Raw genomic sequence first — 10070 nt, 5'->3', positions numbered from 1 at the left:
GCTGAAGTCAACCACACACCAAGTCACGACATGCAGTGCATGTTTCTCTGCACCTTAATAAACAATTAAGTAGTCCTAATATAATTGAGTTGTGGTGCACTAGTGAGAGTGCGTCACTTTTAATTAGAGGTCTCGAGTTCGAGTCTTTGGTATGAAAAAAATCCTGTTGAAAGTGCCACCTCCAAATTGGCCCTGCAATGCGCAATCTGAATTTAATCGCGACTCCAGTGTGGGCTCCAAACATCGAGCGGTAAACCAAAAGAAAAAAAAGTAGTAGTAGAGTACTAACATAAGCACAATTATTTCACTTTGTTTAATTTATTAAAATTGGGTTTGTTATTATTGATTCATTCATTTATTATTTCATGAAAATATGATTCGCTCAATTCACCATATTTGAGTTCATCATTATTGATTCGTTCATTTATTATTTCAGCCTATTTCAGTTCATAAAAAAACTGAGATTATATAAAATAATTCTATTAGATACTAAAAAGTCATTTAAAAAAATAAAAATAAAAATCTAAAATTTGCTAAGTTATGACTCCTTTTTAGTTACAGCCATTTCAACTCAAGTAATTATGACCTATCTATTTATTAACTCATTTTATTTTGACTCACTAAAATTTAGTTTCGTCTATTCGATAGCCCATTAAAAACATAGTCATGGGATGGAATTGGGGATTAAAATAGAGGAGAAAGGTGCATGGCTTTGCAACGTGGACCTTCATGCACAGCCACTACTTGTTTCATTGCTATCAAACTCATCATCGGACTACTTCACCATAATCAATCATTTGAAGTTAAGTGTATTTTCCCTTTATTTCAATTTATGAGATAATATGTGGATCAATATAGAATTTAAAAAAGAAAAATAATTTTTGGAATTTATATTTTTGAATATAAGATGTTATTTATGCGACTATAAGAAGTGTTATTAAAATAAAAGATATATTATTTTAAAAATAAAAATATTTTTTTTTTAAAAAAGTAAAAATAATTTTTTAAGAAGAGACTTGTAAAATTAAGTGTCATATAATATGAAGAAATACTTAAACCAGAATAAAGCACCACTTGTCATGAGATTCGAACGCTCCAGACTACAATTTTGGCCATTGGAAGTTGAAACTTGGAATTATTCCGATTATAAAAATGACAAATAAAACTCACAGACATTTTTGTTCACGCGTTAGACAGCGCGTGAATGTGACGAGAAAAAGAAAATAATACGTAGATTGATCTTTTTATGGTGATACAATGATTTACTTATTTATTTTTATTAATGCGATAACTCAAATTATAAAATTTCGGCTGTTTTTTTTTTTTATAAAAGAAATGTGCACAAATTTGCAGAAAATGCAGTTAATATTTTTGAGGTTTTGATATTTTGATGTTTGAAGTCTGAGTCAAGGCTTTTGAATTTATAGGGAATGAAAAAGTGAGATGAAGAGAAACAATTCAAAAATACGTGTATATATATATCACAATTAAACAATTTAACGTTCTTAAATTTTTATTATTGTGTTAATTTCAATCAGGAACACCGCCTTATTCATAAGTGCACAAAGATTAGGCGTATGCACATAGAAATGTACTTCAAATTAGGTTTGGATATGAACTTAATTTGGAAAAAAGTTGAATTTTCATGAGTGAAAAATAAATTTACTTTAAAAATTGATCAAATCACATTTTCAAATTTGACATTCATCTTAATTTATTTTTTAAATCAATATAATATACAATCAAATGTTGTTTTTTCAAAAATAAAAAGAAATACTAAAAAAATTGTACGTAGGAAAGTTTGAGATTAGATTATTGCAGCTATTACTGCTACTATTTACTGGTCAGAGTAAATCTGATCGTGGTGAATTTATAGTACTGCCATTTCTGGAAAAATACTTTAATTCCTACTGTACTAACAGTAACAAGTTCATTCCTACCAAAAGAAAGAAAAAGTAACAAGTTTATTTATAAGTACTTATTTTTAGAATTGTTTGACAAAAAAAAAATGATTTCGTGCTTATTATTTGGGTGGATATCATTTAAATTTCAAATTTACTTTATAAGTTTAATCCTTTCTCCAATTTCAAAATAAACATTTTCCTTCATCTATCTTAAACAATGTCAATTATATCTCCAATTATTTTCTATGCATCGTTTATAATGTTTAAATTTGCATAATATCTCTAACATAATCTGTACAACTTAAATCTACACGAGTTGAGAAAATATTGCACTTACGAGCATGCTTAGTTTGGGTTCTTTTACTTTTGATTAAATTTGTCTCATGAAAACATGATCCATGTTTAAATAGTTTTTTTTTCCACTCTATATCAGTATTTGTATTGGGATCCTATTAAATTTGAATGTGCGCATTGAATGGCCTATTTCTTATCGGAGGGGATGTGCCACTCCTGACATGATTTTTTTTCTATTGCAAAGAAATTTAAACATAAGACATCTACTTACCATCTAAAGTGGAACTTCCAAATACGAATCCAAATCTATCAACGCATTGGGTGAAAACTTAAAAAAAAAAAAGTGTAACAGGTACCTTGCGTACGAGAGCAAAAGCAAAAACAAACATGAGAATAATAAAATTTGTATTTTAAACTCATGTTGAAGTATATATCTGGCGGAAAAAGGAAGGCATAAAACTTTTTTAATCGGGCCACATATATAATTTAAATATCTCGTTCTGCTCGAATTCTATTACGTCAAATTAATTCTTCTTTTGTCCATTTGTTTTTGTTTTAATTTCTCACACAGATATTTGTATAATTTTAAGTACTACAAATAAAGGGTGTGTTTAGTAGTATCACTGAATAAATATTTTCTTGGGAACATAATTATCTGCGGATTAAGAGAGCTATATTTCAACTTTGACATTTTTACGATGAATTTAAGTTTATCAAGTTAATAAATATCAAATATCAAATAATAACATAATAAATTTTTATCGTCGTTTATGAAAAAAAAAAAATGTAAGCAATTTGAAAAATAAATATATACTCTCTGTTTACTTGTACTTGTCATTTATTTTTAAAATAGATTGTTTTTCATTTTTACTTGTCACTTTTAACATATCAAAAAAAGACAATAATTTATTTTCAATGTTTTTCCTCAACATTAAATACTTATTTTCCAAATAATTTTGCCAGACATCTTTTAATAGAGAATAATTTGATAAAATATCTGTCATTAATTATTATTTTAATGAATATATCAAGTCAAATTGTGACAAATAAAAGTAAATAGAGTGAGTAGCATAAACAAGATTTATGTTGTTAGATCACTTATAAAATGAAGCAAATAGTAATAGATCAAATTACATTACACTATATAAGGATAATATTTTTAATATAACTTAATTTTTTTTATTTAATAAATAGAATTGAGAACTATGGAAAAAAGTAATTAATGTAAATGGGAAAAAGATCCGAAACTCCAAATTCTCACCAAAAATAAAAATAAAAATAAATTCTTACATTTGAACACACACACCCATCCATAAATATACTCCCCCTTCCTTGTGGCCTTTTCGTCTTCTTCATTTCCCTCTTTTCTTCAATCAATTTTACTCACGAGGGAGCGTCGGCGCGTTAGCGCGTCACCCAATCCCCCCACCCCTCAGCCCATTCCTTCAAATAACTCATCACCTTCTCCAAGAAATTCCATTCATCACACAAAAACAGAGAGCTAATTTCAAAGTTCATCAACTTAATTTTTCTTGCTCTGTTTTTCGATTTTGAATTTTGTTTGCTCTGTTTTTTTTTTTAAATTTTGTGTGGCAATGGCGATATTAGCCAAATTGTCACACTCCCTTACATCGATTATCAAGAAAACTAATCTTTACTACGTGGCTGCAACAATTGTTCTCTGTTGCACTTTCTATGTAATCGGACTTTGGCCGCAAGGTGGTGATGTAACCAGCCGTCAATTATCCTCAACCGCCTCCATTTTACCCACCCTCCCATGCAACCCATCAATCAAAAACACAAATCCCAATTCCGGTTCATCGATTTCCATCGACTTCACCGCCCACCACACCGCTGATGACCTTGTACCACTCTCATCATCGGCGAGTGTAAACCACTACCCATCGTGTAACCCGGAATTGTCCGAATACACCCCGTGTGAAGACTCGAAGAGATCATTGAAATTCGATAGAAACATGCTTGCTTACAGAGAAAGGCATTGTCCAGAGAAGAATGAGTTGTTGAAGTGCAGAATTCCGGCGCCGTTTGGGTATAAACCGCCGTTCCGATGGCCGCAAAGTCGTGACTCGGTTTGGTATGCGAATGTTCCGCATAAACATCTTACGGTTGAGAAAGCCGGACAGAATTGGGTCCGGTTTAAGGGTGACCGGTTTACCTTCCCCGGCGGCGGCACCATGTTTCCACGTGGCGCTGATGCTTATATTGATGATATCGGAAAATTGATCAAGCTTAAAGATGGTTCCATTAGAACCGCCATTGATACCGGTTGCGGGGTAAGTTTTATTACATTTGTGAATTCATTTGGAATTTTCCTAGTTTTATGTTGACTTACTTTCTGGTAGTATTTACTTAGAAAAACACAAAAATAATCTTCAAAAAAATATTTAAAATTTTTAACAATAATGCTAGCAAATGAAATAGTGTTTTTGGTACATATGATTCATCATGAATTGATAAGTTTTACGGTAATAATATCTAAATGTGGTTGATAATTGTTATGATGATATGGTGAAACTACATTTCCTTGTTAAAACATTTTTTGTCAATCAAATACAAAATGACTTACATTTAGGTATTTCATGGTATAGTCTCGATTAGTAGTTTATTGAGTACATTTCTTTTTGAAGTTTTGACTTTTCAAGAAAAGAAATACTAGAATTAGGTAAGTTGATGGCAATGCACATGGGTTTTCAAACGTATTGGCTTAGAAGTTGTCAAAAACTACATACTTTCATTTTAAAAGAAAATATAATGAATTTCATAAATTTGACTTTGTTATTTTTTCCAATTAAACTTTAGTGGATGCTTCATATATAATAGAAGTCCAAGATAGTCTTCCCAACTGTCCTAGTCTTGGTGAACATAATTATCTGGTACATGTTGCTGGTGGGAACTGACATGTATTTCGTGGAATTAGTCGAGTGGTCTTGACACCACGATTCTTTTTTTTTTTTTAAAAAAAAAGAGGTCCTAGATAGTTGGTTGAAGGAGGGTTGGTAGTGGTTGAACAAGATGATGACTACAAATACATTAAGTGTGGGATTTTCATTCCTAGAGTTGAAATTATTGGTCTTACTGTAAAAAGGTTGGTAGTAATTTGGTTTACTTGATTTGAAAAGAGAAAAAAGAGCTAAGCAGTTTGTTTTTAGTAAACTTAGTGGAGTCCACAATTGGTTGAAACCCAAAATGTGTGTTTCCTTCAATTGTACTTAAAGAATACTATGTTTTATTGATTTGCCAAAATAGAAAAAGCACAAATTAATCACTTGTAGATTAACTTGCGATGAAAGAATTAGTTATTATGGCTTTCACATTTATAGTGTAATCCCAAATTGTTTTAGTTTTTCCGATATAAGCATTCTTTGCACCAAGCCTTAATTGCAATTTTATTGAAATGAACAAGCTAATTATAGAAGTTGCATTGTGCTTATTTCATTAAAAGTGGTCCACAAATAACTTTATTCTTGACTGAGCTGGTTGAACTGAATTCTGAAATGATCCAAATTTTGAGCAACAGTTTTTACTAACATTACAAGTCCATGCTAATAAAATTTGAACAATCAATGGGAGGATCCACAATTTAATGGAGTGTATCAGTATATACCAGGGGTGGAGCTAGGGGGTCATGTGAAAAAGATTAAATTGTATATACAACGTCAATTTAAGTTTTTCCGTTTGTTTACAATTTTCAATATCTTTTGTTTTCCTTAACCATATGAGCTATAATTTTACCTTACGCAACTTCAGGTTGCTAGTTGGGGTGCTTACTTGCTTTCCAGAGACATCCTTCCAATTTCCTTTGCACCTAAAGATACACATGAAGCTCAAGTTCAATTTGCCCTCGAGCGAGGAGTTCCAGCATTGATTGGCATATTAGCTACTAATCGGCTACCTTATCCTGCAAGGGCATTCGATATGGCACATTGTTCTCGCTGTCTCATCCCTTGGGGAAAATATGGTAATCCTTTGCTTTTTTTCTACTCCTTCTTCATGAAGGAAGATCAATCTTTTTAATTAGTATTTTACTATTTTATTCATTTGATGTGGTGCAGATGGTCTATATTTAATTGAGGTTGATCGAATTTTACGTCCTGGTGGATACTGGATTCTCTCTGGACCACCCGTTAACTGGCAAGGTCACTGGAGGGGCTGGAACAGAACAGCTGACGATTTGAAAGCAGAGCAAGATCAAATTGAGAATGTTGCAAGAAGCCTATGCTGGAAAAAAGTAACTCAGAGAGGTGACCTAGCAATTTGGCAGAAGCCTACTAATCATGTGCATTGCAAAATTAACCGAAAGGTCTTCAGGAACCCACCCTTTTGCCAGGAACAAGATCCCGACAAAGCATGGTAATATTCTACTACTCGAATGATTATAATTCAACCAAGGTTAGACTTTAGGAGACTTGTTGTTCCCCCTATCCGCATTCCTGCATCACAGCCCACAGGACGCGTTGTTCTTTCGTATATGAATTTCTTGAACAAAGTTTCTAAAAGAGACCTTTAGCTGCATAAACCTTTCAAAGTACCAAACTATTCGACATACTGAAGTGTAGAAAGTTACCATACCTGATAAAAAAATGTCCAACTTAATGAAATCAAAACTATGCTCCACAAATGAAGAAGAATAAATTAGTATTTCTTAAATGTATTTATTGATAACTTTAATCCTCCAGGTACACCAAGATAGATGCTTGTTTGAGTCCACTTCCTGAAGTGTCCAGCGTTAAAGATGTCGCTGGAGGGCCGCTGGCGAATTGGCCAGAAAGATTAACCGCGGTCCCTCCTAGGATTGCTAGTTCTAGTATAGAGGGAGTTACTGCAGAGGGGTTCTCTGAAGATACAGAATTGTGGAAGAAGAGAGTCGCCCACTACAAGGTATTGGACAGTCAATTAGCAGAACATGGAAGGTACCGTAACATACTTGACATGAATGCTTGGCTGGGAGGATTTGCAGCTGCACTTGTTGATGATCCAGTTTGGGTCATGAACATCGTCCCCACTGAGGCTGAAGTCAATACTCTTGGAGTTATCTTCGAACGTGGCTTAATTGGAACATACCAAAGCTGGTAAAGCCTACTGCTCCTGTATAAAGTTCATTTTTGCTGTTGCTTTCCTAATTGTGACTGATGAATGCTGTTTTCGTTTAGGTGTGAGGCAATGTCAACGTATCCAAGAACTTACGACTTCATACATGCTGATTCTGTCTTCACCCTATACCAGGACAGGTAATTAAGGTTCACATTTCTGGAGGAATGTTTCTTGAATGTATGATTCACATTTATGTATTGCAGATGTGAAATGGAAGATATATTATTGGAAATGGATAGAGTATTAAGGCCACAAGGCAGTGCAATATTCCGAGACGATGTGGATGTTTTGGTAAACGTGAAGAGCATATTAGACGGACTACAATGGGAAAGCAGGATGGTTGATCACGAAGGCGGTCCTCATGTTAGAGAAAAGCTTCTAATTGCTACTAAACTGTATTGGACAGCACCAGCACCTGATCAAGATAAACAATGAGTATTCTATACTGTGGCTAGGGCCAATTCTTTACTTACTTTTGTTGATAAGTTTTTTGTTTGTTCTATAGGCGTTTATGATTTTTCATTAACCCCTCTATCTTTTGGATTCAAAATAAACAAGTGGATATTGAGGTTTTTCCCTGAGATTTTAATCTTACATACTGTGAAATGCAAAATTTGGTATAGAAACCAGATTTTAGATGATATTAGTGTTTAAATTACTCTAGATTGTTTTCTTCTACAGTAAATCAATTGGAATGTACAATTTGAATTTACCACATTTTAGTGGATGAATTATTGTCTATCTTTTTTCTGTGTGTGTGTTTGATCGTGATATGTTTGGAACAAAATTAAGTTAATATTTCTATTTAGCTAATTGTATTGTTAGTCCGTAACTGTTTAGTTTTCTTATTATTATCTCAATTTTGGTTTGAGTTGTATATATCACGTAAAAGTTATTCAGTTTCGCAAAAGCTTTGTGTCTCAAACTTAATAGGTATAATTAGGATTGTTTTATTTGTTGAGTTTGAGACTTGGTTAGATAGTTGTAAAACCATTTAATATTATCTTGTAAATATTCATGTTAGCATTTTAAATTAGAATTAGAATTTATAAAAATTATAAGATTATATATTTTTTAAAGTGGATTGGGCCACTTCAAACAACAATCCACACAGTAATGAATTGGGCTGACTATTTTATAGTCCATCAAAATGATGAGTCAATCCAACTTGACGCATCAAATTTTAAAGTTTGTATGGACTAAGAACATCCCATTCCATATTGACAGCTCTACGTGAGAACCTTAGCTTATCGATTTTAGAGTGACCAAATAAGGGCATAACTCATGTCCAATGAAAGTTTAGTAACCAGATAATGGAGCAACCTTAACTTATAGCTCAAAAAACATAGAAGAATACAATAATCCACACATCAATGACATGACATATAATTAATTTACTGAAATGAATTTGTTCTTTATTCCTTGGCTCTATTTTGAAATGGGAAATGTCAAAGCCCAAACATTAATTTATCCAACATTATGGATTTTGCAATATCCTCATGTCCATTTCAGAGATAGACTTTCAAGTCCAATCCATAACTTTAATAACACAAATAATATCTCCTTATTTCAAGCTTTGACCTGCAACTATCCTTTTTCCTTTGGGGCTCATGCCATCATTTAAATTTTGCCCTCGTTTTAAAAAATGCCAAACTAATTTTTTCTCTATATTTGGGAGCACAATCTTGACGAGTCGTCATGATTTCTTATTTGAAATTGGGCAAGTCTTGCCTTTAACATCCAAATCCTAACGAATCGTTAGGATATGATTGAAATACGCGACTCATTAGAATTTATGGGTGAAATACTGACTATTATCATAACTTACGCAAAAGTTTACCGACAAGTTTTTGCTGGAAAGAGTTAGAATAGATGTATATATGAACAAACCGGGGGACTAAAATGTTCCCATTTGCATAGAGAGCTTAACAACACCTCTCAAGGGACTTGATGTTGTTGGATTATAATTTAAATATGGAATCATATTTTTAGGATAAGAATTATTTTAAATAGTCGCCCATCCTCTGATTAAATGAAATGTAGTCGAAAGATATTATATAATATATATAGTCGGCAGACAATTGGTAGTTCGATTTCATCGATGCTTTTTTGGTTTGGTCCTCCTATTTATTTATTTATTTATTGTACGACACGATGAACCAACTTTTAGACCTTGAGCTTTTAAATGTTTGTGCTGCTCAATTATTTCCCTTAGATTAGGCAAAGCGTTGTCTTAAAGACTTTTTACTATTACACTTATAGTATCACTTATTTATTGAGCAACTTTCACATATAACAAACAAAAAAAATCATATTTGTATGCTATAGCAAAGTTTGCATAATTGTGTTCCATAGCAAACATATATATGTATAATTCGCTATACATATACAATTGAAAGCTATGTCTATTTCGCTATACATATATACAAAAAGAAGCAATTGTATAATTCGTTGGCTCCTATTCAGATTTGAATAATTTCGCTAGTAGGCCATTTGTATAAATTGTTGTTAGCCTCTCGTTTGTATAAATCGTTGACAAAAATACTTGTATATCAAAAATCGCTCTCTTTCGCTTGATACAAACATAAATTATACATTATATTTGTATAATCTTGGGCAGGGGAATATTTTTATTGTATAATTATAAGTGTATAGGACGAATATATATGTATTTGCATGTGTATATACAATTTCTCGCGCTTTATACAAACAGAAACGCAATTTATACAATTCTGTTGTATAAAACGAGAAAAAGAGAAA

General features: G+C 32.3%; 1 protein-coding gene across 1 annotated transcript; it reads left to right on the top strand.

Moving 5' to 3' along the window:
• The first annotated feature begins 3508 nt into the window (after positions 1-3508).
• LOC102589482 (probable methyltransferase PMT15) lies at positions 3509-7966 on the top strand. Its single transcript, XM_006339400.2, has 6 exons — positions 3509-4492; positions 5967-6177; positions 6272-6569; positions 6896-7288; positions 7370-7447; positions 7514-7966. The coding sequence occupies exons 1-6, from the start codon at positions 3794-3796 to the stop codon at positions 7743-7745; spliced, it is 1911 nt and encodes a 636-aa protein (XP_006339462.1). The 5' UTR covers positions 3509-3793; the 3' UTR covers positions 7746-7966.
• The last annotated feature ends 2104 nt before the right edge of the window (positions 7967-10070 follow it).

Source organism: Solanum tuberosum, unplaced genomic scaffold (assembly GCF_000226075.1).
Source record: "Solanum tuberosum cultivar DM 1-3 516 R44 unplaced genomic scaffold, SolTub_3.0 scf00010, whole genome shotgun sequence".
In the NCBI taxonomy this organism is placed as follows: Eukaryota; Viridiplantae; Streptophyta; class Magnoliopsida; order Solanales; family Solanaceae; genus Solanum; species Solanum tuberosum.
The sequence above is the reverse complement of the archived record's forward strand: the minus strand, read 5'-3'. Positions and strand labels throughout refer to the sequence as shown.

Coding starts and splice junctions, on each gene's coding strand:
- LOC102589482 (XM_006339400.2), top strand. CDS start 3,794: ATGGCGATATTAGCCAAATTGTCACACTCCCTTACATCGATTATCAAG. Junction 6,178..6,271: donor CATCCCTTGGGGAAAATATG/GTAATCCTTTGC, acceptor GATGTGGTGCAG/ATGGTCTATATTTAATTGAG. Junction 7,289..7,369: donor ATTGGAACATACCAAAGCTG/GTAAAGCCTACT, acceptor GTTTTCGTTTAG/GTGTGAGGCAATGTCAACGT.